Source organism: Malaclemys terrapin, chromosome 16, assembly GCF_027887155.1.
Source record: "Malaclemys terrapin pileata isolate rMalTer1 chromosome 16, rMalTer1.hap1, whole genome shotgun sequence".
In the NCBI taxonomy this organism is placed as follows: Eukaryota; Metazoa; Chordata; order Testudines; family Emydidae; genus Malaclemys; species Malaclemys terrapin.
Genome location: NC_071520.1, coordinates 27,420,747 through 27,447,684, shown reverse-complemented (window position 1 = coordinate 27,447,684; position 26,938 = coordinate 27,420,747). Strand labels below are relative to the sequence as shown.

At 40.9% G+C, this 26,938-nt stretch overlaps 1 protein-coding gene across 1 annotated transcript; it reads left to right on the top strand.

Annotated features, from left to right (window-relative positions):
- Window positions 1-1,475: 1,475 nt before the first annotated feature.
- PPTC7 (protein phosphatase targeting COQ7) lies at window positions 1,476-26,938 on the top strand. The gene is made up of 6 exons (XM_054006329.1): window positions 1,476-2,242; window positions 13,971-14,150; window positions 17,252-17,450; window positions 20,250-20,373; window positions 21,656-21,785; window positions 23,283-26,938. The coding sequence occupies exons 1-6, from the start codon at window positions 2,041-2,043 to the stop codon at window positions 23,339-23,341; spliced, it is 894 nt and encodes a 297-aa protein (XP_053862304.1). The 5' UTR covers window positions 1,476-2,040; the 3' UTR covers window positions 23,342-26,938.

Below are 26,938 nucleotides of genomic sequence, written 5' to 3'. Positions count from 1 at the left end.
TGGCGGGGCAAAGATGCAGCATGCAGGGCTGGCTGCTCCCCCTGCTGGTTCATCAGCACAGCCCCTGCTGCGTGCTGGCTCTCAGCCAGCCAGGCCCGTCCTGTTTCCGGCTAGCACTGGCTGCGCGCTGCTATGGTGGCTGGTGAGTGTGGTCAGGCGCCAGGCAGCGGCCAGTTAGGTGTTGCCTCTGCTGCCCATCTGTCAGCCCTTTACATGCTCCCCCTTTTGCAGTCTTCTCCCTGCTTTGCCCCTTCACTCCCCCAGCCCTGCTGTTTCTCCATCTCCACCAGGCAGGACCCATCCCACTCCCAGCGCTGGGTGGAGAACCAGCCCCTGGTTGGAGTGGTCAGCTCACCAACAGCTGGCTGGCAGCCTCCTTCCTTCCCCCACTGCTTCAAGTTTTCCTGGGGCATCAGCCCAGCCAAAGACATCTCTGGGCCCTGGTGCACAATGCCTCTTTAGGGCTTAACCCCTTCCTGCCCATGCTGTAGCTGGAGGCAGCTGGGTTATGTTGGTGGCCAGCAGCAGGTTGGAGGTGTCAGCTGCCTTTTGACACTGTGCGGGCAGGAAGGGACAAGTTGCTTCCAGCCACACTGGGGAAAGGAGGAGGAAGAAGAGATGAGCTCTGCAAAGACGGGCCAGGTCATCCCTCTTCCCCCCCCCCCTCCCCTGGAAGCAGCTCCTGTCCCTTCCCTTCCACACAGTGCCTAAAGGCTGCTGCTGGCCACATTCTAGGGTGAACCCTGGCAGAAATCTGGGGAGGGAGAGTGGGCAAGTGACCCTGCGTTGTTCCCTCCAACGTGTTCCCTTGGGAAGATGTGGCGCAAGGCACCAGGAGAGGTGGGTCCGTCCCGGGGTCCTAGCTAGGCATGGAGGGTGGAGAGCGCCGGGCAGGGATGGTCACATAGGTCGGTTACCCACACTATGTGAGAGAGGTGTGCAGGAGTTTGTGTGTGTCATCTCTCCCTGTGTGTGTGTGTGGGGGGGGGGGGGGTTAGGGGTGTGTGTCTCACCCCTCCCCATGTAAACCCAAAAGCTTTAAAGATAAGCAGCTAAGTAAAAAGAATCCAACTATGCAGTATTTCTTTTTAACAAGGGCTCAGTCAACTTGATGTTAGCCCTGCATAGTTCTGATTGATTCCTGTTGAACTCACTTGAATACGAGTAATTTTACCAGGTGTCCCACAATCAGCATAGGGAAATATGGTCACCCTAGTCATGAGCCACAACTATGGAATTACAATTTACAGCTGTCTCTAACTTGACTGGAGCGGGGGACTCCAATCCAGGTCTTGTCTGGGGGGGGGGGGGGGGACTACAACTTCCAGCATGCCCCGCTCCAGCCAGACTAGAACAGCTACCGTTCGTTGCCTCAGAGGCGCGCTTTTTGCCGCACTGCACCTTGGGAACTGTAGTCCTCAGCCTGTTGCATACTGGGACTAGGAATCACCTTTAGCAATAGAGGTGATGGGAGCGGCAGACATCTTTTCCCTTTTTATGCAAACGAGTTGAGGCCGGTAGCTCAGGCGGATCCAGCCGGGCGCCCGCACAGTATAGGGGGTCGCGGCGAGGTCCCGGATGCTGGGGGCGTGTCCCCAGCCGGCGAGGCGGGGTCAGTGCCGGGGGCGGGGTTGACCTCACTCTCTCCCCGTAGTCGCGGTTGCCGTCCGGGCCTGACCCCTGGAGCACGCGAGCTGAAGATGGCGGCGGAGCGCAGCGGGCTGCGGAGGCGGCGCAGCGACCACTGCCGGCTTTGACCGACCCGCGCGCCGGCTGCGAGCGGCCTCTCAGGCGGAGCGAGCCGGCCGGGCCGGGCCGGGCCGGGGGAGGCGCCGAGGGGATCCCAGGGAAAGCCGGGGCTGAGGGGGGCAGAGGCTCCGGGGTGCCCCGCAGGGGGACCCGGCTCCGAGGAGCGGAGCGGAGGGGAGCGGAGGTCAGGACGCCAGCGCTGAGGGGGAGGAAGCCTGGCTTGGCCGTGGGCAGCCGGGGGGCGGCTGCAGCTGAGGTTCCCCTCGTGCCGGCTGCCGGGCGGCCCGCGCCATGTTCTCGGTGCTGTCCTATGGCAGGCTGGTGGCCCGGGCAGTCCTGGGCGGGCTCTCGCAGACGGACTCCCGCGATTACAGCCTGGTGACCGCCAGCTGCGGCTTCGGCAAAGACTTCCGCAAGGGCATCCTCAAGAAAGGCATGTGCTACGGGGATGACGCCTGCTTCGTGGCCAGGCACCGGTCCGCCGATGTGCTCGGTAAGTGCTCCCGCTGCGCCCGGCCGGCCTCCCTCCCCACTGCCGGCAAGGGGCCGCCTTTCACAGCCCATGTGCGGGTCACTTGCACCATAGACACGGCCCCCCAGACACGTCAAAAGAAAAGGCCTTTGCCAAGCCGGGCTCCCATGGAGGGGCCGTTCCTAGCCCAGACAAGGCCTTGGAGAAGTGGTGGACTGACTGCTGGGTGGTTAGGCCCAGCCTTTGGTATCTGACCTGTAATTGCAAGGCTTAATGTCTGTGAAAAGCAGAAAGGCAACTGTTCATGCAGTGCTTTTTAAGTGGTAAAAACTGAACAGTGTGGTAAATAACTTTAACAGCAAAGGTCATTGAAACAGACACTTCCTATTTTCAGTGCACACGATGCCCTTGTCAGTTGAAAGGCAAAGTGACATTGAGACGGGTTTCAAATGTCAGATTTCACTTTCAGCACCCGGTTTACCTTGGTTACGCAGTACCGTTTTGATTTATACGCAGGACTACTCTGATTCAGATGTCATCACGAGCAGTGAATAAGTCAGGATAATTGTTGTCCGTCTGTAAATAGTAATATTGTGGGGGCGCATGATCTTTTTCAGACATCATTGAGGTTGAATTTTAATCAAAGTTCAGGGGTTGAGCTTCTCAGCAATTGAATCAGCTTTGCACCATAACTTTATAGTACTAAAAAGATCTTAATGGAGTTCCAGTCTTTTTTGATTAGACCCTAACAGTGGGCTTGTGTTGGAATATGTCATGACTTTGTGATATTGGCAGCACTTCAGAATGTGGAGCTTCTCTGGTAACTTGATTACTTGACTATGACGGAGACATTATTTCAGAAAAATATCTAACTTGGTGATAGGAAACAATGTTTCCGTTCACCTTTAAGAGAGCTGTGGGTGATGCTGTGGCTGTCCAGGAGACATGGAAATCCAATCCGAGTGTTCAGTACTCTGCATCTTTTCCACTGGGTCTGAGTCTTTCCCTCTTTTCTCTTCTTCTTCTCCTCTCTTCCCCCCCCCCATTAAAAGTAGCTGTCAGACTGCTGTATCTGTGACCCATATTGGCTGTTTTTTAAAGTTCAGTACAAGTCCAGTGCTGATTGATCACTGAATGTTCAGTCATCCATCTCCCCAGAAATGAAGCACCTGGGGAACTTGTTTTTCAGATAGGTGGACTCTGTGCATGGGAGGGGGAGGAAAGGTGAAAGGAAGGTGGCATTTTCCACTTAGTGGATCTACTGACTCTTCAATTTTTTTTTTTTTTTTGGTACCATAATTGGTAGCCATATCATATTTGTGTGCTGCTCTTTTCCCAGCCCATCTTGCCTTCCTGCTGGACTCAGCAGAGAATTACAATGCCGAGGTTTCTTTGTGTTAATTTTTATGGCAACATGATGACAATCACAGGATTGTAACTTCGCTGCAGGGTCAGGCAGAAGAAGAGTTATTATTCAAATTCAAATATGCTAAATAGGAAAGCGAAACAGAAAATTACTGGCAGACTAATAGAATTTATAGAAGAAGCCATCTTAATTGGTTTTTTATTTTTCTAACATTAAAATGTACCAATAACTTCAAAATTACTTTATGCTTTGCGGACATCAGAACCCAATATAATTCTAGATGACATAAAAATTCATCCTTATATCTCAATGCATATTGCTTTAAATCATGGCAATATAGGACTAGAAGGGACCTTGATAGATCATCTGCACTGAGGCATGACTAAATATTATCTAGTCCAGGGGTCGGCCACCTTTCAGAAGTGGTGTGCCGAGTCTTCATTTATTCACTCTAATTTAAGGGTTTGCGTGCCAGTAATACATTTTAACGTTTTTAGAAGGTCTCTTTCTATAAGTCTATAATATATAACTAAACTATTGCATGTAAAGTAAACAAGGTTTTTAAAATGTCTAAGAAGCTTCATTTAAAATTAAATTAAAATGCAGAGCCCCCCGGACTGGTGGCCAGGACCCAGGCAGTGTGAGTGCTACTGAAAATCAGCTCGCATGCTGAAGGCAGCACCCGTGCCATAGGTTGCCTACCCCTGATCTAGACCATCCCTAGCAGGTGTTTGTCTAACCTATTCTTAAAAAGCTGCAATGACAGAGATTTCATGACCTCCCTAGACAATTTGTTCCAGAGCTTAATTACCTTTACAGTCAGGAAGTTTTATTTTAAGCCCATTACTACTTGTCCTGTCCTCAGTGGTTAAGGAGAACAATTTATCACCCTTTTCTTTACAACAATATTTTATGTGCTTGATCATTTTCATGTCCCCTCTTGGTCTTCTCTTCTCCAGACTAAACAAACCCAGGTTTTTTTTTTTTCAATCTTTCCTTGTAGGTCATGTTTTCTAGACCTTTAATAATTTTTGTTGCTGTCCTCTGGACTTTCTCCTGTCAGCATAGAGTGGCTACACAGGAGACCTTACAGCGGTACAGCTGTGCAGCTCTAAGGTCTGTAGTAGTAGTCTATAGACGTAGCCTATATAAATATATTTGGACTGTTTACATTTATCCTTCAACTGCAAAGTCTTTTTTTCCATTTAGATTTGATTTTTCCTATTAGTCACTCAGTGACAAAAGTCTGCCAGATACTTTGGCAGAGTAGTTTATGAAGAGCAAGCCTGAGTGGGCTGAATGTGGGTGTGGAGCCACTCCCATTCAGTGGAAAATTTGCATGGGTACTTGGGATTTATTCTTTCTTGGGTCAAAAAAGAGTTGACTAACATCAAAGAGGCTACACATTTTTTCCTTTTTAATAGCTAAAAGGTCAGACAGTTTTGTTGTTTGTTTTAGCATAGAACTGTTCAAATAGGAGCATTGCCAGCAGATCAAGGGACATGATCATTCCCCTCTATTCAGCATCGGTGAGGCCTCATCTGGAGTATTGTCTCCAGTTTTGAGCCCTACACTACAAGAAGGATGTGGAAAAATTGGAAAGAGTCCAGCAGAGAGCAACAAAAATTCTTAGTGGGCTGGAGCACATGACTTATGAGGAGAGGCTGAGGGAACTGGGCTTATTTAGTCTGCAGAAGAGAAGAATGAGGAGGGATTTGATAGCTGCTTTCAACTACCTGAAAGGGGGTTCTAAAGAGGGTGGATCTAGACCAGGGGTCGGCAACCTTTCAGAAGTGGTGTGCCGAGTCTTCGTTTATTCACTCTGATTTAAGGTTTCGCATGCTAGTCATACACTTTAACGTTTTTAGAAGGTCTCTTTCTATAAGTCTATAATACATAACTACACTATTGTTGTATATAAAGTAAATAAGGTTTGTAAAATGTTTAAGAAGCTTCATTTAAAATTAAATTAAAATGCAGAGCCCCCCGGACCGGTGGCCAGGACCCGGGCAGTGTGAGTGCCACTGAAAATCAGATTGCGTGCCGCTTTCGGCACCCGTGCCATAGGTTGCCTACCCCTGATCTAGACTGTTTTCAGGGGTACCAGATGATAGAACAAGCAGTAATGGTCTCAAGCTGCAGTGGGGGAGATTTAGGTTGGATATTAGGAAAAACCTTTTCACTAGGAGGGTGGTGAAGCACTGGAATGGGTTACCTAGGGAGGTGGTGGAATCTCTTTCCTTAGAAGTTTTTAAGGTCAGGCTTGACATAGCCCTGGCTGGGATGATTTAGTTGGGGGATTGGGTCTTGATTTGAGCAGGGGGTTGGGCTAGATGACCTCCTGAGGTCCCTTCCAACCCTGATATTCTACGAAATACAAAAATGCTGGTCATCACTCTGTTTCATGTGTGCAGTGTAGTTCAAAGCTTGAAAAAATTACTACTAAAGTATATACCAATCTTTCATAGCAAGATCCAGGACAAAACCCTGATGAAAAGTCATGTCACACTCATCTTGCAGCAGTTGGTAAAGGGGATGGGACTGGGATTACTACCAGTGTTCTTGAGGCTTTCTTTCCTGTTAATCAAGAACTGATAGGTATCTGTTAAACTTGCAGCCATACTCCCTGACTGGAAGGGAGAACAAACTCACCAATTCAGACTCCTCTTCATTGTTTTCTTTTCTGGGATTTCCTTGGCGAAAAGAAGCCAATTTCTATTACTATCCCTGACCTCTGTTTCTGGTACCTTCATGAGTATTTCCATTGCATGCTGCTGCTATCCATAGTTTTCGTGTGATCATTGCCAATTTCATGGCTGCCGAGGCTTCCAAATGGTGGCCCAGAGCAGGGCATTACTGTCCAGTTTAAAATTCAAATTTGGCAACTATTCCCTCTGCTTAAAATCTAGAGCTTGGGAGAATGTAGTGTAGTTAGTTAGAACTTTAGTGAATAGTGCTGTATTTGAAACTGACTATGGCAGCAGTCTGTCTAGTTACAAGGTAGTCCTGCTTTCCATTTTCTTTTTTACACTGTAACATACTACTGTAGGTAGGTTTAAAAAAACTCCCACTTCGTGTCAGTCACTTTACTGGGCAGGAAAAAGGCCCAAGGGAAAGCAATCAATGGAGGATCTGCAAAAATGATCAAGATAGCGTCAAACTATTTTGGTAGATGAGAACAGGAGTGTGTTCTGTATCTGATGCCAGAAGGGCATGGAAGACAATGTTAAAAGATTTTTGTTTCTGAAGACGTTGTTCAGAGAAACTTGTGCTGGATCAGACCAATGGCATGCCTAGTTCAGTATATTGAGTGTAATCCAGGGAGGTTAGTGGTTGTGTTTAAAAATAAACACATACATTAAAAGTTGTAGACCCATGAATTAGGTGTAACATTTTTACTTTATATGAAGAATGAGCTAAACGAAACTATCTTATTGACAAGATAATATTTTTTGTAGGTATGTCAGGGAATATGGCTTCTAGCAGACATTTTTCTCCGAGGGATAATGGATATGTCAACAGAACTCTTAAATACTGCTTGGATGTAGCCTTTTGGAAACATGATTCATACATCAGCAAAACAGCTTTTATTTGGTCTTTTTCTTAACCACCGTTTCTGTAACGGTGTTGAACATTATTTGTTGGTCTGTGCTTACTGTTAGACGCATGTTCAGCCACACCCACTATTGACATTCATGAACAATATGCAACTTTCCTTGCATACCCAAGGCATGAGTGTGGCTGCCTGAAGGGAGATCACTGTTCTGTCAATTCTGTGCAAGGAAACAAGAAGCAAAACTGAACATAGTAGGCAAAGATCAAGCCTTGTCTATGCTGGTGAAACTTTGCAAAAATATCCCACTGTTGTTTACACTAGTTCATCTGCACTTGTTAGCAATATTGGGAGCCTTAGTGTAGACAGGTGACAGCATTTTAAATACTGGGTCAATTAGATCTGTTCTGTGCAGGGATAGATGACAATGCTTCCAATGCCAGCAGCAGCTGGCAGTCCAGGTACACAAGAACTCCCAATATTGCTCAACACTGTGGTGCTGAACTAGTGTTAGCTATGCTGGGAAACTCTTGCAAAACTTCCCTAGTGTAGACAAGACTTCACTGTGTTCCTGTAACTCTTAAATCCGTTGATAAGCAGTTCCTCAAATGACAAGTTTGTGTTAAGCATTTGGAAAGTTCCACTCTCTCCTGTCCGTCCTCCCTCCCCCCACCCAAAAAAAATGGCCTCCGACTTGGCTATTACACTGATCCCTGCTCTGCTGTTGAAGTTAGTAAAAATGTTGCCACTGAGTTTGAGAGCTAGATCTGGTCTTGCATGGAAAATTGACCTAAATGGGATATAAATTCACCTCAGTTCCCCTATCCAGTTTGCGATGCACCTTGCCACTACTCGCACTTAGCATGAAGGAGTCTTTTCTATGCCTGATGTGATTCAGCTCCCTGAAACCACTAGCCTTTGGCCCCGCATGCACTGACTTCCAGGTCCCCCCACGTCTCACCCTCTCTGTACAGGCAAGTGCTAGGTACACATCAACCCTTGAGTCTTTAGAGTGCTCCCTGCCGTATCCAGCTTTTGTCACGGGACACTCCCGATAAAGTGAGAAGTGTATCCACAGTGTGACGAGTACAACTGTGGGTCAGGTCCTTTACAACATCACAGCACTGAGAGAGAATGAGCAGAAACAACAACTGGTTACACATATAAAACAAAACATAAAATGCAATTTAGATCTATGCTTATTAATGGTTACATTTCCTATTCTAGAAAATAGATTTTCTCCCAAGGATTCAGTCTTTGACAAAGCTGCTGGTTTTCAGTCAAAACCAGGATTCAAGTTTCCATGAATATCCCTATGCCCTACAAGGAGTTTCCTTAGTAAATGGATACCAGAATGGTGTGTTTGCTTCTTGTTTCCCCCAAACTCATTGTTTTGACCCCAGACTCCCTGTTTGTTCTCCAGTGTGCTGGCTCCAAGTTGTCTTCCTATCCTTGGATTGACTTGAAAGGAAAATGTAGCTGCCATTGTGTTTGGCTTACAAAGCTTAATCTACATAGGAACCTAGGCAAACATGAATATACATTCCTTTGTCTGGCAAAACCAGTTCTTCACTTCTGCTGGGGAGTAACACATTGATATCAACTATAAGGACATATTTTCAGTATATAGACATACTTTTTAAAATCTGTACATACATTTCACAATGATATTAATAGGTTTCATAGTGGTAGCCGTGTTAGTCTATATCAGCAAAAACAAGGAGGAGTCCTTGTGGCACCTTAGACTAACAAATTTATTTGAGCATAAGCTTTCATGGGCTAGAACCCAGCTCATCAGATGCATGGAGTGGAAAATACAGTAGCAGGTATAAAGGAAGGAAAAAACCACTCCGGTTTGGCCAATGTGCATGGCAGAGGGGCATTGACTCCAATGTGAAACTGCAGAACTGGAATTAATTTGCAAACTGGTCACCATTAAGTTAAGCCTGAATAAAGACTGGGAGTGGTTTGGTCATTACAAAACCTAATTTCCCCCATACTAATTTCCCCCTACTGTTACACCTTCTTGTCAACTGTTTGAAATGGGCCACTCTCATTACCACTATAAAAGTGATTTTTCCTCCCTTGGTATCCTACTGTTAATTAAATTGTCTTGTTAGACTGACTTTCCACGTGGTAAGGCAACTCCCATCTTTTCATGTGCTGTGTATGTATACATGCTACTGTATTTTCCACTCCATGCATCTGATGAGGTGGGTTCTAGCCCACAAAACCTAAGGCCTAATAAATTTGTTAGTCTCTAAGGTGCCACTATGATATTAATGACCAGCGCGATCCCGGTTTTCATTTGAGAGCTCTCACAAGATTCTTTATAGATAAATACTATGACAGCAATACGTTGGGTGTGGTGAGTTTGTCAGGCCTGATAGCTGTTGCTGTTACAGAATAGAGAACTTTTGCCAGTTGTAATCGAGGGGGATTTGGGGTCACAATGGTTTTTAAAGTATCTTATATATGTTGGCGGAGTATGTGGAGGGGAGGAATGTGCACAACTAACCCATCCGTTGTTAGCTTTGTATGTTTGTTGTTTTCCCCTCCAGTTAATTTATAACTATTGCTGAAGTTTGTTATCCAGTATGCTGAAAATGTAATAACTTCAATGGTATTTGCCACATTTTGATTCCCTTGGGTTTAGCACTGCAGCCTGACTTGCTTCATGCTTTGCTCTGAGTCTTCTGAGGGTCCTCGATGTACTCATTGAGAGGTTGGATGAAGCCAGCTTCACAGTAACTGGTGCACATGCAGCCTGTAATTTGGCAGTAACTCTAGTTTAGCAGGATAACTCCCATAAATGAATGCTGTAGGAGAAGCTGTAATCCAGGGAATCTTGCCCTTCACATGTTTTTCTTTACCCGCTGACGTTATTCCCTTTTGCCATGATTTATGTTCTCCTATACAGAAGCCCTGACTTACTCTATTTTCAAAAGCATGCAAAAGGTTAATACCCATGTCCAAGGAAATGGGCTTCTGTATGTGTTCTGACTTTTACTGAATATACTGACAAAGTCAAAGAACTTAAATTTAGTAATTCTTCTGTCACTTAAGCAACATTTTAAACTTTAAAACTTAACCAATTACTGTGTTATATAGGTGTTCAGGGTTTGAGGACATTGCATGTTATGAAATATGATGGAAGTAGTAAGTAAACTGAAGTTAACAATGCTGTTAACTCAAGAAACTACAGTTTTGATTATCTTTTTGTATTGCTGTTCTGTGCCCAAGGTGAAAGCCAGGTTAAACAAGGATAGTATAAATCAGTACAGCACGTTCGGAGTCCTCAGCAGCAACATAACAAGTACCAGTAGATTAGTTTTGAATTTTATTTCAGTGAAATCTGAGTTGATGTGCTATTCTACTCCTTGAAGTAAGTCTTGTCTATATATCGGTAGCATCTGAAGTTGTCTTAAATTCTTCCTTTTTACTGATCTTGGAGTGTCAGTTTTTCAGTCTATTATTCAACGTATTGAAAAATATTCAGAATTTCTTTGCTGAACTTCAGCCTCCTTGACCGCTGAAGAAAAGAAATAAAATAAAGTAACTCTTTAATCTGAAGCTATGTCACATTCCTTTTCTGTACAATAACGTACTTTACCCTGACAAGTTACATGTAACTTTCTTAATTTAAAAAACCAACCGGTCTGCAGGACTGCATGGCTCAGGACTGGGAATTAAGAACCTTTTAGTGCAGGTCAGAAACTGCTCAGGTTGTTACTGTACATTGCAGATGTTACTATATAATGGCTCTTTGACTTGCATTAAATGAGCTGATGATCTGTCCTCTTTCTGGAGAACACAGATGTCCACTGCTACATTTGGTCCCCTTGTTAGTGTCTTAGAAGAGAGAGGCAAAGAACTAAATGAGATGGGGGAGTGAGTTATCCTCATTCCTAATAGTCCTTGTAGGGCAAAGTTGAGGCACACAGGTGGTCCAGTTTGGGAAGCTTGTACTAACAGGATCTTGACAAGCACTAAAATTACTGCACTTAAACAACAGAACCTAATCAATAGTCTTTGATTCTGGAATAATAAACTAAATGTCTTGATAAATCTGTGGCTGGTCAGAATTTTAAGTTGAATGCCATCACCTTTAAGGAAACTGATCTATTGATATCCTCAACCCTCTCCCCCATAGGAATATTTCAGAGTATTTCACTGGAGTCGTTAGGGTTGACTTGTTTAACTGACACCAGAAACCAGAGTTAATCTATTCTTAACCTGAATTTATGCCTCTTGTGGAGAGGCTGTTTTTGAAGGAACTAGAAGAGGGGTTTCCTGGGATTCTTTCTCGTGAGCTCTGCTCCAAGTTCTTAGATGGATGATCTTCTGTGTTTTTTTTTTTTTTTTTTTTTTTTTTTTTTCTGCTCAGATTTTAAGAGTGGAGTTTGGCTATTGCATAGTGTACTTTAAAACAAAAACACCCCCCCCCCCCAGCAGGTGTCTAAAAGGTTGTGCACTATTTTGGGGAAAAATCTGATTAATGTCGATGAGTTATACAGAATCTGGCTCTAACCTGCTGTTGGATTATGTAGTTCATGCCAAGGTCAACTCTAAATCTTCCACTTTGATTTCAAATGGCATCCTATGTGAAGAGCATTTGTAGATGAACAAATTGCATTTTACTGTTTAAATTGTCACTCAACTAGAGGTTAGTTCTATCCTTTTTCCAAAATACATCTTTTACTTAAGCATGCTCTGAAAGAGTGACTCATCATGCAGTATCATGCATAATAGCTTAATTTTTTCCCCAAAATACCATACAATACAGAATATTCCTTCAAATTATGACTTACATGCTGAAGATCAGACAGATCCACCAAATTAAATAATGGAAACATTTTCAAATAGGATTTTTCTTATTGGGTATCTGCAATCTATCTTAATATGTCCCTCAGACAATATTTGAATGCTGTGGTGTTAGCATTAAGAACAGACTGCGAAAGACTGTACAAATATTTTAGCCAAACAGACAGCACTTTAGCATTAGCTGTTAACAAACCACCACACTGCTATCATTTAAAAGCTTTAAAATCACTATGTGGTCAGGTGAGCCAGTCATATCTTATAAACTATTGTAGCTCAACTTTCTTTTGTAGTAATTTAATTCTATAACTTCCTTTTTTTATTGTGATTTATCTTAATCTTTTACTGCCCTGTCACTTTAAAACAAGTCTTGAAACGTTTTTGCTCAGCACTTATAGGGTGGCTGGTAGCCTTGGATAGTAATTTGAAGGCGTAAATTGGTTGTGTTTGTAATGTTGTTAATCTGCTATTTAGTTATTACATTTTATTTTTTTAAAAGTCTCCCTTGTTCTACCTATCCCTTCTGGGCTTCACTTTTTTCCTTCTCTCCCTCACCCCTTGCATCCCCTTGTTTCCTTACTATGAATACCTTATCTGCTCCCTTATATTTTTCTCTCCCACTCCCCTTGCAAAATAAACAAACAACCCCTCCCTACCCTACTTTTGGTCAATATCTGCCCCATTGCCATTGTCCATGCACCCCTTCTGCCATCGGAATTGTAAATTTACCGTTCACCTAATGGCCAAAGGACTAAACTTACCAAAGATAATACAGAAAAGGGAAGAAGTGTGGCACTGTCAGGGAATGCACAGCCCTGCAGGCTTTTTGGAAAAAGTTAGGTTGGTGGGGTCTTTACTACAGTCCTCATTGGATCCAGTTCCGAGGTTCATCTCTTGTAGCCTCTGGCTAATAGGTGCCTTGAACTTTCCTCCCTCTACTTCCTATTCCTACTAGGAGAGAGAAAAGGAACATTCTCTCTCCTCACTTTCACATCCCAGAGACTCCAGACGGCTGCTAGAAGTGAGGGACTCTGCTAATTTCCCCCCTCTCCAGCTTCCTGCTCCACTGTGCTCTAGCGTTAGCACTTGCCTCTGCTGCTGCTCAAAGCTTGGAAGAGCTTTATCAGAGTGAAACTGACCTGATTCACGGTCGATTCAACGCTGTTCTGAATAGCTACAGTGAGCCCTAGTGCGCTTTAACTCTCTCGCTTGGTTAAAGGTGTAAGCAATCACAGAAGCGCTGGAGTGCTCTTTCTGCTGGTGTAGAACACAACATTGCATTGATTTGAGTAGTTCACATTTGGAAGCCTTTCTTCAAACACTTTTTAAAATTTATTTATTTATTTATTGGTTATTGGAAATTTACTTTCTACAAAAGTTGCCACTCACGAAAGGGACCACCTCACCGTGACTGAGCAGCAAAAGAACACCTATCTGGCGATATTGGATGGGGAGGGAGTTTTTTCTGCATTATCTTCATTTCTGTTCTATTTAAAATCTTCTTTACCCTCTTTCTTCCCCAACACTTTCATTAGCCCACACAGAGGAAGGGATGGAAGTGTAATTTGTATCCCTGAAAAGCTACTTAACTATCCAAGAAATCTATCTTTATAGCAAAGTCAGTCTCTTCACAGAACATCATTCTAAGGTTTTTTTTTTTTTAAGCTTTAGACTTTTAATCTGTTTTACTAGCTGTCAGATGTGTCTGGACCTTTACCCCACAGCTAACATTGGAAGTTCACTTAAATATGTGTATTTCTTTAAAACCAAAAATTCCCTTCCAGGTCTCTAATGATATTCTGTTAGAATATCTGTCATCTCATGTCATAGTAAAATTGTAAATAACTATTTGGGAAAAAAATGTTTAATACAGAAATATGGTTAGCAAACTGTGGTGTGTGTGTGTTAGCTATTGGACCGTCTATGTATATATGCTAGAATGAAATGAATATCAAACTGTTTGAAACTTTTGTTTTATTAACAGTAAATTGTTTCCCCCCTCTTTTTAGGGGTAGCAGATGGTGTAGGCGGCTGGAGAGACTATGGGGTTGACCCTTCTCAGTTCTCAGGGACGCTAATGCGAACATGCGAACGTTTAGTAAAAGAAGGACGGTTCGTACCAAGCAATCCTGTTGGAATTCTAACCACAAGTTATTGTGAGCTGCTGCAGAACAAAGTACCTTTGCTTGGTAAGAGCAGCAAATATTGTTCATTGTGCGTGTCCTCTAGACACAGATTTGTAGATTCAAAATGGTTTTAATGTTTAAACTTAGTACACCAGCACGACAAACCAGGGCCAGCTTTTTAATTTAAAAAGGAAAACGTGAAATGAAATTGCAGGTCTGTAACCGTGTGTCTTGTGAGCATCTTTCAAAATGGATACAAAATAAGTTCCTACTGAAGTCAGCTACACACTATATGTTCAACAAACTCCTTCTCAATTTGAAACCTTTTAGGAGTTTGTAGTTTTGTGACTAAACTCAGCCTGAACCCATATTTTTCTGAAGATAGTAACAGGATACTCTGGTTACTGGGTCTCCTTGCCTTACTGCTACTTTTGAGCTTCCTGTGCAGTGTGGGTTTTAGACTTCACTGAATGTCATTTAAAGGGACTGTACGCTAAATGGCTTGTGCTGTACAGTCATTGGTATCCTACTGTATGTCCTTTTCTTTGTGGGAAGAGATTATATGAAGCACAGCTAAAGAAATATGCTACAAATAACGGTTTGTTAAATGTTGTGCACCTAGTATGCCTTTGGATATGTACATTAACTCCCTTGGAAAGCAATGGGAATTATGAGTGGACATGAAGGCAGAATTTGGCTCTGAATAGGCAACCTTGAAAACTGAACACTAAGGGGACACTCACAAGCTTTCAGACCAAGAGCGAGTTACTCTGCCTGACTCACATGCTTCTCACCTGACCTTAAACTTCTTTGCCAAAAGAGCTCTATGTAAACTATATTTAGCTAGAGTTTGCTGAGCTCAGAAACAGATGTTCACTTTTTATTATACATGTAAAGAATGGGTACAAACCCCAGAAATGACCTTGTCACTTAAGAATAGCACTGTTTAGTAGTTCCTTCGGTGGGTTTCAGTGTATAAGGATACTGGGGCTGTTTGTACAAAACAGTCAAAGTAAACAAGTGATCTACAAGATGGACCACTGGTAATGAGTTCTAGCAGCCCTTTTATAGAGGGAGGCAACTTTGTGCTGCTTGACCTTTCAAATTCTCAAGAGCCGCATATGTTGTCACAAGATCTGCATTCCACACATGGATTTCTAGTTACAGTACCTGTTAAGTTAGAATATGAAACTAATGAACCTTAGTCTTTTCTGCTCTTTCTTCCCTTCAAAGCACTGTAAAGAGTCACTTGTGGTGGGAGTTACTCTCCATGTTTTTATTCTTTAGCCCCCCCACCCCCTGATCTCTTTATGCCATATCTTGCAGTAGTTCCTCTGCTTAAGAACACCAAAGTATGAACTATCTTTCCTTGCTTGTGGCCTGATGCTGGTTTCCTCAGTGCAGAATCCTGCAAATACTTGGACATGAAATAATAAGGGAGAGGCAGGAAAGCGGAAGTTATTCCGGGCACAGTATTTGTGTTGCGGGGCTATTTTGTCCATTCTCTTTTGGACTCCATTAGTTCCTGAATTCTGGAGTCTAACGTCTACTTTTTGTAAGTGTAAAGTGACTTTTTGCTAATCTTGCTTTCTTTTAAGCTGACATGATTTTGACTTGCCCTTCTCTAAGGCTTGGGGGAATCAGGGTCCTATATGAACCCAAGAGTTAGGACTTCATTGCTCTTCAATTGCAACAAAGACCTCTGTCAAAGGTAGAAGAGTTAATGGCCGTGTGCTAAATAAAAGGTTTGGATCCTGAGTCTAGCTCACTGTAAACACCAGGGTCTATCAAAAACGCAGCAGTGCTTTGAAACGTCTTCTAGTGGAAAATTCCGATTTTTCACTAATGTATGGTATCTGCACGCCTGCTGGAGATGGTTTCGAATAGTGTGAGAGAACGCTTTAGCTTCAGTTGTGCTTCACATTCTTTAGGAAAGATTTGGTTTTTCTAGTTAGAATTACCACTCTAAGGAAGTCAGTGTATTTCCTTCTCTATGAAGGACCTGGACAGTGTTGGCCCTTTTCCAATATAATATTTGCTGTGGTTTATTTACTGTCACCATGAGCAACCAGTCGCAGATGCTACATTGGAATGAATGAAAACTCTACGATGCCCTCAGCATGAGTGGAATATTTCTGAAATGATCAGGGATGTTTCAATTCCTCCCCTTCTTATTCTACATTTTAATCCATTTAGAATGGTAATTACAAAAGTGTTTCACAAAAGGAAATTTAGTAGGAAGTTAATATACCAAAAACAAGACAAGAACTTTCTTTAAGACACCCCTCCCCCCTCCCAGAGATAAATACTGAAGACAATTGCAAAACTATCAGTTACAGAACAAGTGATCATGTTTGAATGAACTCCTGATAGTCCTAGTTTAAAAACTTGGCATATGCTGTTGTAAATGTTACAGAAACTTTCCCAGTTGTCAGGATGTTGATCAGCCACTATAAAGTGTCTAAGCAGCTAACAGTGCCTTCTCGCACTTGTTTAAATATTGGAGCTAATTTCTTGAGCTTTAAAGCAATGCACTTATTTCTGAATGAATTATATTAATATACCATCCATTCCTCTTAAAATCTAGACCTCCTTTGGAGCCAGTCTTACAAAGTTTTTTGTCTTAAAAGGAAAAAGGAGCACGTTCGTTGCTCTGCCACCAGTACTGGAACAATGTCTACTGACCACTTTCATTAATCTATTTACTCGTTACAAATTTGTAGTAGTGAATGAAAGCATGTGGACATCACCTAGCATAGTGTAATACTACTAATACCTTCACACTAATCAGAGTTTCATTATTTAGTTTCAGAGTGGTACTGCCTGTAAAATAAGCCTCCTATAGGAGACTGCTGATATAGCAACACCTAAATATTTTGTAATAGGAAATGTACTGGAATGTAGCAGCACGATATAATGAGACAAAGCTGTAGCTGGGGTTGGAAATGATTGCAGTAATCTCAGTGCTTTGTTCCTCCTCTTAATGCATATTCACTTTGTTTTGTATTAATGGGTATTTGCTTCTGTGTTTTTTGCCAACAATGATAGGTAATCTAACAGCTGGCCTAAGAAGAAAATCTGTTGAACAGATAGACTAGAAGTAGCAGCATATACATTATAGGATCTATCTCCAGTTGATCTAATGTAATTATTTTCCCCCCTAGGAAGCAGTACAGCTTGCATAGTAGTTTTGGACAGAACAAGTCACCGTTTACATACAGCAAACTTAGGAGATTCTGGATTTCTGGTAGTCCGAGGAGGAGAAGTAGTACATCGGTCTGATGAGCAGCAACATTACTTCAACACTCCATTCCAGCTGTCAATAGCCCCACCAGAAGCAGAGGGAGTCGTCTTAAGTGATAGGTGAGATGGGGAATTAATCAGAAACATGGATCAAGAACTTGAGATTTTCTTCCCAAGGGTTCACGGTTCTGGTCTTTGTACTGAAACTTCACACACAGGCTTTTAATAATGCTCCCATTTGAAAGGTGAATCCCCTTCCCCACCTGCTTTTCTTCAAGGTAGTGTACGCATTTCTCAGGCTTGAATTTTTCAAGTCTTATAGGCTGTTGCCATGGTCTAATCTCTGCTCGGGGTAGCAATGATCTTGATTACATGCAAGTGATTAATTTCTGTAAAGTTAGGTGCACACTGAATATAAAGCATTTCTGATGTCCTCACAGGGACTTGTGTATTATGGAACTGTTCTGATGAAAATACAAATACACCTGTTTCTGTACATTGTACACCATAAACATTTCCTAGCAATGACTTCGCCTGTCATGCGCTGCAATATCTAGACACAACAGGAAAAATGCAGGTTGTTGTCACCTTCCTGATAAATTCGATTGCTTCTGCGATTTAAGTTGAGCTCTTAACATTATTGCAATTGCAAATAGCTTTTGGCTGCTGCCTCTTTATTTAGCAGCATTTGTAGGAGCCTCAAATGCAAGTTAATATTGGCCTACTAATGATTCAGTGTTTGGTGCGTTTTCTTTTTTCCTCTTTGTAGCCCATCTAGGGTCAGGGAAGATGGCATAAAATGTTACGCTATAGTAAGCTTTATTTATTTATTTTAAACTAAAATAGGTTCCATAAAGTAATTCTCCTATGTAAAGTACATATTATGCCATTATCTGGAAGAATATTGAAGCATGGAAAAGTAACTGCCAGGCATCCGTCTGCAACATATCTGCAGTGAGATGCAAATAAAGATTGACATAGTTATAACACACAGTGCACAACTAGCTAGCAAAGCTGGCCTAATGTAGAACACTTTTTTTTTTTCTTCCCATTTGACTTAAGTCAAATACAGTGTTCAGGTTGTTGTATACTGCAATAGTGCCTCATTTTTATTGTGGGTTTTCCTTCCCAACCCCCATGCATCATTTGGGACTGATTGGGAATACACTAACTTACATAACCAGGCAGTGAGGTAGTGAATACTTGAGGAACAGAGCAGGGAAGCATGTGACTGCAGCTTGCATTTCAGTACAGTTAAGTTTCCAGCAGCACACTCTGTTCAATCAAAATGAGCAAAACTCCCTTTTGGCAGAACTCCGAGCTCAGAGATGGGAATGTTACAGAAGTACACTCTGTCCAATAGAAACGAAGTCATTTCAAAGCAGAGGACATGATTTCAAAGCAATCTGTATTTCAGTGCTGGCTAATAATTTTTCTAAACTAATGAAACTTCACTAGTGAACCCTAAAACACAAAATGCAAGACATACCTCCTTGTCTAATGTCTGTCCTTGGGCTATTTTTATAATAAAAGAAATGCTTTTTGTTGATTTATTTGGTAATTATTTTATATAAACATTGTACAAGTTACATTTCTTAAATCAAAGATTATAGACTCATTAAAGTGCTCTTTCTCTCTTTTTTTTATTTATTTATTTTTTAATCCGGACTATAGAAAGTGATAGAGCTGTGTCCAGGGAATGCAGTATGAATCTGAAGTTCTTATTCTGAGGTTGTAGACTCCAAATTGGGCAAGGTTTGGGCTTTATAACTTTTAATACCAAAAAAATTCTTTTGAGGATGTTTGGAAATAGTTCCAACTACTGATTGTTCTTTGTGTATGGCTTTAATTATAGGAAAGTATACAAAGAGTGAAGGGAGGAGAGCTGTCATAGGAATTTGAAATCCGTGCACTTTAAAAGTCCTCTTTATTGCACAGTAACAGTACATTGTTCTAATAGTTCTTGAGTGAAATCTAGGTATCTGCAAAAGTAGAGTCCATTACACGAAAAGACAAAAGTAGCTATCAAGAATAACGTTCTTGGAAATTAGAAAAACAAAGACTAGTCATCATGAAATAAGGGAAGTGTGAGATGATCAGCTTTTAAGATGCCCACACTTCCACTCTGACTCATGGTTATATCAAGTCACCTAGTCTGTTGCACTCTTAACATTAATTGCAAAGGTAATTAAAAGTCAGAGTAAATCTCAGTATTTTTCGTCTATCGACTAAGCTTAATGTTAAACTGGTTCTATCCAAGTGAGAGTCAAGTGACCTAAAACTCTAATTTTGAAATGCGAACCTTTCTGAAACTACAAGCTTAAATCACAACCCTGCATCCTTCGATGGTGTGCTATGCATTTTTTTAATCCAAAAATCTCCCGGCAGGATCTTGTCTATGCCAAAATAAATACTTTCTCCTGTGTATTATGCACCAGTGGACTATCTGGCTACTGCCCACTGTTGGTGATGTACCTAAATAGGCTGAAATATTTTGGGATCCTTCTTGATAAAAGATGTATCCAGTAAGCAGGCTTGCCGTTTCAATCTTAAATTAGCCTTTCTGTTATAGCCTTGTTCTACATACTTAAGTGGGAATGAGAAGGAAACTTCAAACTGCAGTACCGCCTGATGGTTACAATGGAGATATACTTGCAAAATATATTAGACTGAAGAACTATCCCAATCAGGCATTTTCAGTGCAATTCTCTGGTGTAGTGTTTCAGATGCCACCAATTTGTGATTATACTTCTGTTATACTGGCTTTCATGACAAACTACACTGCTGTATTTTTCCAGAAAACAGATTTCATAACATCAGTGAATTGCAAAACCTATTGATGCTGTAATTGAACAGGATTTGGTACCATTAGCATAAGCTAATGTCCATTTCTTTGACATGGTGGTGGTCTCTTCACAGCCCGGATGCTGCTGACAGTACTACTTTTGATGTTCAGCTAGGAGACATTATTCTGACAGCAACAGATGGACTTTTTGATAACATGCCTGACTATATGATTCTTCAGGAGCTAAAAAAGCTGAAGGTAACTGAAAATGAAGTGTGTGCCGTTGAATTTCGATACTATAACTCTCATCTAGAATATGAATAATGGGCAAAAGTTGTTACTTCCTCTTAAATGTTCCAAGAATGGCTTTTTTACGTAACAAATTAATACAATGGTGTTCTGATTCAACAACTTTATCTGGGGTGACAGGATTGTTGGGCTTGAAAATACAATACAATTCAGCTGTAAAAGCTGAAAATGGAGTATAAGAACTAGTATAAACCTGTGTAACATCCTTGAGGAAGCTATTTTGATATTATCCTGCATATTAACTTTTCAGTGGCCTTTCATTTTGTGGTTTCAAAAGAGGCTTGTCTGCTGATAGGATCTTATCCCTGAGATACTTTCTGTCTACCAACAACTTTCAGTAATTTAAGTGGCTGCCTTGTAGACAAAGTGAGTCGGAGATGCTCTAGGAATTGTCTGAACGCTTGCTTGAAATTTTGCTCTTTTGTGGGTAACGAGAAATTCTCGTTATCTTCCACCAGAAATCTCTCATCTTTCATCCATTTTTCCAAACAGCATTCAAATCTGAAAGGCTCCATTTCAGTCTAAAGCTATGGCTAGGTTAGGCATTGTGGGGTTTTTTGTTTTGTTTTTTTAAAAGGTGTAGTAGACGGGGTTCAACACCTTGAAAAATGTGTTGGAGGGGTGCCTAGGGTTGACCATTATCTGCTAACGCTTTTAAAACAACATATTCTTAGTCTAGAATGGATAGACATGGCTCTAATGTTGCAGGGGAAACGTGAGCTCCACCTATTGGCACATTTGGGTAAGACCGCAAATAGAGATGTGGGTTATGATGGAAAGTTGAGCCAAGAATTGTCAAAGCCTGTTCACTCCCCAAACTCTTAAGGAAATTCAGATATGCTCAGAAATTTGTCCTTTGTCAGATTTAAATGACCACTGTCTACAAAGACAGGGAGGGATAGCTCAGTGGTTTGAGCATTGGTCTACTAAATCCAGGGTTGTGAGTTTAATCCTTGAGGGGGCCACTTAGGGATCTGGGGCAAAATCAGTACTTGGTCCTGCTAGTGAAGGCAGGGGGCTGGACTCGATGACCTTTCAGGGTCCCTTCCAGCTCTACGAGATAGGTATATCTCCATATATTATTTATACCTACTATCTAACTTGCAACAGAAAGATGTTTGTTTTCACATCATGTTAATTGTATCACTATTCCAATAATGTGTATGTGCCTGAATAAAATTCCGGTGGTGGGCTGCTCTTGTAAGAATAACTTGTTCTTCCATCAATTTAGAATTCTAATTATGAGAGTATACAACAGACAGCAAGAAGCATTGCTGAGCAAGCTCACGAACTGGCATATGACCCCACTTACATGTCACCTTTTGCACAGTTTGCATGTGACAATGGATTGAATGTGAGAGGTAAGATTTCCTTCTCTTGGGTAACATAAATCTGATGGTGTCAGATGCAATTCCTTTGTTGGATGCATGCCAGAGTTCCTGAATAGTAAGTGATCTTAGGTATGTTCTGGGAAAGAAGGATGCCAGTCATATTTGGGAGGTAGTGTGATTCAGTGCCTAGGACACTGACGAAAGTCAGACATGTGTTCTATTTATGGCTCTACCATTGACCTGTTGTGTGGCCTTGGGCACAGCATGTCTCCCCTCTTTATTTTCCCTCCCATCCTCTGTCTGGTCTGATTAGATTGTAAACTCTTCTATAGGCATTACCAGAATACATATAATAACTCTTGTTTTTATTTTAGTAGTCTGTTTGTAGAATGTTCCCCGTTCATCTGACATTGTTCAGTCCCTTTGCCCTCTGTGATCCTCCTCTTCCATTCTCTGGAGAGGTCTCTAGTACACCTGGCAGAGTCCTGAGGGTTCCATTTAATAATTCACTTTAAAGAAAGGAAAAAGTCTTCCTAATGTAGTGGGCAAGGCTGCCTTCAAGGCCCATTGAAACCCCCTCCTATTGTTGGGGGGCTGTTAGCCTGTATGCCTCTCTCATCATTCCATCTGCCTTGTGGGTGTGAATCTCTAATCTTAACTCCTGCCAGCCAGAGAATCTATTGCTAGCTGTGCAGAGCACCATCATTCGCTGCTTTCCTTGTGACTGCTGGTCCTCTGTATCCACAGGCTTAATGGGAGTTTGTGTAACAAAATACCACTTCACAGAGTAACTTCACCAGAACCTTACACTGCATTCTTACAGCACCACAACCCACAATCCTTTTTAATGGGTTTTGCAGCTGAAGAGTTTGGTAGCATCTTGCATTAGCAAAATAGATCAGTAGCCCTCTGAGATCCTTGCAATATATCATGTGGGTGTGTATACACCTGCATTTTGTATAGTACAAGTCATTTTGTTACTGCAGACACATGCACTACAAAATTATAAAAGTTTTTCAAAGACTATTAAACCCACTCAGCTGCTTTTCAAATGTGAATAACAATCCCCTTTAAGGGGAGGTATCAAAAGACATTCCTTATTTTTGAGTGATTTACTAGGTCTGAGTTCAGTGATGTACTGAATCAGATTTTAATATATGTTCAGACTTGGAGGGGGGAAGAAAATTCTTTTAAAAGATCATTTGAAAAAGGCTTTCCACTTACCTGTTAAAAACAATGCTGACGGTTCTCACTAATGCTTAAAATAGTATATAGGAAAGTGCTTTTCTTATAGGTATCTCTGATGCCATCAGTTACTTTGGAAAAGGAAGTAGAGGAGTTAAAGGCTTTTAGATGCATGTGTCTAAACATGTTACTAATTTTGAATCTTGACTATTTTCTTAACCAACCAACCCCCCCAAAAACCTCCATGTAGAATTGTTTCATCAAACTATCCATGCCTTATTTCATTATGTAGTTTCCTCATCTGCTCTTCAGATTAAAACATCTGATTTTCTTCCTTTACAGGGGGAAAGCCAGATGACATCACCGTCCTTCTTTCTATAGTAGCTGAATATACAGACTGATTTGCCTAAAATGTCAATGTCTGTTTTTCATTATTCTGGAGTTTCTAGCTTCGTGTGTACTGTTTCCTGCTGGCAGGATCGCGTTCTTTCTTTGCAGCTGATCTCAATGGCCAGTTACTCAAGCCTGTTGCCTCTTATGACACAATTGAGATCCTTTAAGAACCACTATTGTAGTACACTGGTCTTCGTCTGCCAGCAAGAAAAGAAGAAACTTAAGGCATGAAGCTTGTCTCTCAAAACTTAGTAATCATTTCACAAGGTGGGGGAAACCAGATCCATATGGTTATTACTTCTAAAATGTGACTAGTTTCAAATGACTGATATTGATTGGTTACAATTCAAAACTAGATTTAATAAATAAAATTGATAAACCCTCCACAAGAGGGTGTATTACTATTCTGCTAGAGTCAGCCATTCTCCAACAAAGGAGATGTTACAAAGCATACTTCCATAAACATAATCTTGTTAGTGATAGGTGAGGGTTTGTTTATATATAAACTCCAATTTTCAAGGGGTTTATAGCTGCTGTAAACATTTTGCTCTTGGCATACATGGTGTCAGCCTTAGCCTTTTTCTAGTACAAAATTTGAAAAAACAAAATTAGTTTGAGCTGTATGGATGCACAAGTGTTTTGTGATTTCAGGTGCTTAATCGTGATCTTATACATGAAAGTTTTTTTGCAAATAATTCATCCATAATGGAACCTGGTATCTCTGGATGTTTTTTGGCAGAGGGGAACTTTTTGTTTAAAAAAGGTTTATTAATATATTAAATTGCAACTCAAATTCACAAAAGCCAGAATATTCAAAGTTGAGGTTTAGCATAATATCCTTAATCTGTCTCTGATCAGCATGTGGTGACATGCCATTATGCTGCAATATCTAAGAATGATGGGTTGCATTAAGAACAGATAATCCTCAGTTCTGAACTTCCTTGCTTTTGTTTGCAGAGAACTTTACTGTTAACTAGGCATAGTTTGTGTTAATATTGCCATTCTTGCTTTGTATAAAATAGAATCTGTACCAAATTAATTGGATTGTCGTGCTGACTCAAATGTGCACCTCTGCTTATGCTGTGGCGGCAGCAGCAGTAAGTATACAAATGGAAAATAGTTAACTAGTAACTAGCAAAATTTACATTTCAGTAACTGATATTTAGGGTTTTCAGAATGAACCTTCATGATGTTTACAATTATTTAATAGCCACTTTGCAATATAGCATTTCCTTATGAATTTTAGTAGCTCGCAATTCTTTCCCCAATTTCTGCAAGCTCTCTTTCTGAGGTGCATAAAAGCTGATAGCTATAAAGATCATATATATTTTTGGTCAGTTTTTCATTAACTTTTTTTGCTGGTAGAAAAGTACTTGGAAATAAATTAAAGCCATGTTTTATATAAGTCAGGTAACGATGTTTAGATGAGTGCAGTTAAACTTGGTCAGTAAGGAATCTCTCCTTATCTGAAAGGAGATTTTACTACCTGGTTCATTGTATTAAAACTGTTAAGTTTTTGAGGAAATGTCAAATTGTTAAAAGATTTTTTTTTTTTTTTGCTGGAGTTGTACTGTATATTTGCATAATGGTATGTCAAGCTTTTATTTAAAATCACTTAACATGTACCATGTACATGTCATTTTACTACATTTTAATGCATCATGCTTGTAACAGGCATTTCATTTATGAGAATGAGTGATTAATTTGGAAGCTGTTCAGTAATTTATCTGCTAGTCATAAATTGACCTAATGTTAGATATATTTTCAGTCACCTTTAACTACTTGTCAAAATGCCTTAACTACCCTAACTTGGCCAAAATAGTAGTAGTTTGGTGGGGATATGGGAAGGATTATACTAATGAAGAAAATCTTAGTGTTACTTTTTTGTATATTGTATATACAATTGATCAAGTCTGTATATACAATATACAAAAAAGTAACAGTGGCAGACAACTTAGCACAAACTGTTTGCAGTCCCTTTTAATTTTTAAAATTTGAGCAAGCCGTATCTAGGTACACGTTGGTGGAAGGAATGTATTCATGCTGCGGTACAGGGCTTCATTTCTAGTGTTTGAGGAATGTCTCTCAAATCTGGACATTCTCTACACTAAATTCTCCAGTATTTACTGTCACAATTCCTTGTTAGAGCAGACTTGATCAATTACTATCTTTCCCTTGAACTTACTCTGATATTATGCCCCTGTAGAGCTGGACTGTTTCCTCACTGTATAATCCTGCTTAGCCCTCCCTGTTCACTATTTTCTAGAACTACAAATTAGGGTATGTATGTGGATCAGATAAGTGAGTGGCAAAGGTGCTTTTTTCTCCCCTGAGCTCAGTTGTCACTGTGCTCTGCCTCTACTGATCCAGGGTCTGGAATCCTAGGTCATAGAAATTCAGCTGTCCTGTTAATGGCTGAACTGTCTCACCTAATGGGTCTGATTCTAAATCTTGTTTTTATGTTAATGCAGTTTTTAGTCAAATAGTATATATAAAGCCATTTGCGTCATAGATCTTTTTTTATAAAGAACAAATTTGGATTTTAATTTACAATTTGTAAATTTATCCCTCACTGGACACACCAAAGACCAGCAAAGTTTATAGCTTTTTCCATCTGTTAAAGCAATACTGTATTATAAAGAGTTAATATTTTTATCACATGCTTGAGAATTTTGTTTTTCTGTTTTAAGATGTGCACTCTAAACATATCAGAACCTAATTTCTTCCTATGAATTTAAGCTGTCTGCGCACAATAAATATTTACAGAAAAGGAAATGATAGGACCCGTGTATTTAAAGTAACCTTAAAATGATGCATGAAGCAGTAATCCTTCCTAGGAATTAGGTTATTGTAATTTTATCATGAGAGGGACACACAGGAAAGACATTTCAGGTGTATTCATTTGAGCTGGAAACATGAAAGGTGAACAAGCTTTCACCAGCTGGAGAGGGTTTGCTCTGTATCAACAGTTGTTTGGTGGGGAACAGTAATCTGAAAAGATGGAACAGCTTTGTATACCAGTAACCTATCACACCAAGTAATGCAACAGCAGTTGCAGGAGTTGGGTGTCTGCAGGTGAGAGAGACCTAGGATAATACTCTTTTGGAAGGTTTGAAATGTTCCTGGTTCCTTGTCCCATTAATAGCTATCTTTGGTAGAGCTGCAACATCCAGTTTCATTTAAGAGCGGTTACCTTTGCATCCATAAAGAAGGAATGGGAAAAACTATCTAGAATTTGGGACCAGACTGGATAATAACAAAACTATCTGAAGGGGTGTGTGAAAGTGTAGCAAAGATGATGTAAGTGTTTTGTAATTGGAATTCATCTCTCTTGGTAATAGGTAACTTCTCAATGGAAAACCAGACTATGAATGTGTAGAAGTTGACTGTGTGTGGTAGTTTCTGACAAAGATAGCTGAGATAACGAAACAAATCTGAGTCTGTATCTAATGAGGATGCTTTTGTGTTAGACTATCATTTTACCTATACTTACCTAAGAGGCAATTATGGGAAGTGGATGTCTGAAGTATGCAGGAATAGTTCTGTAAATACATTTAAATGAACTGTAAAGATATTTAATAAATATAGTATTTATACTAACATGG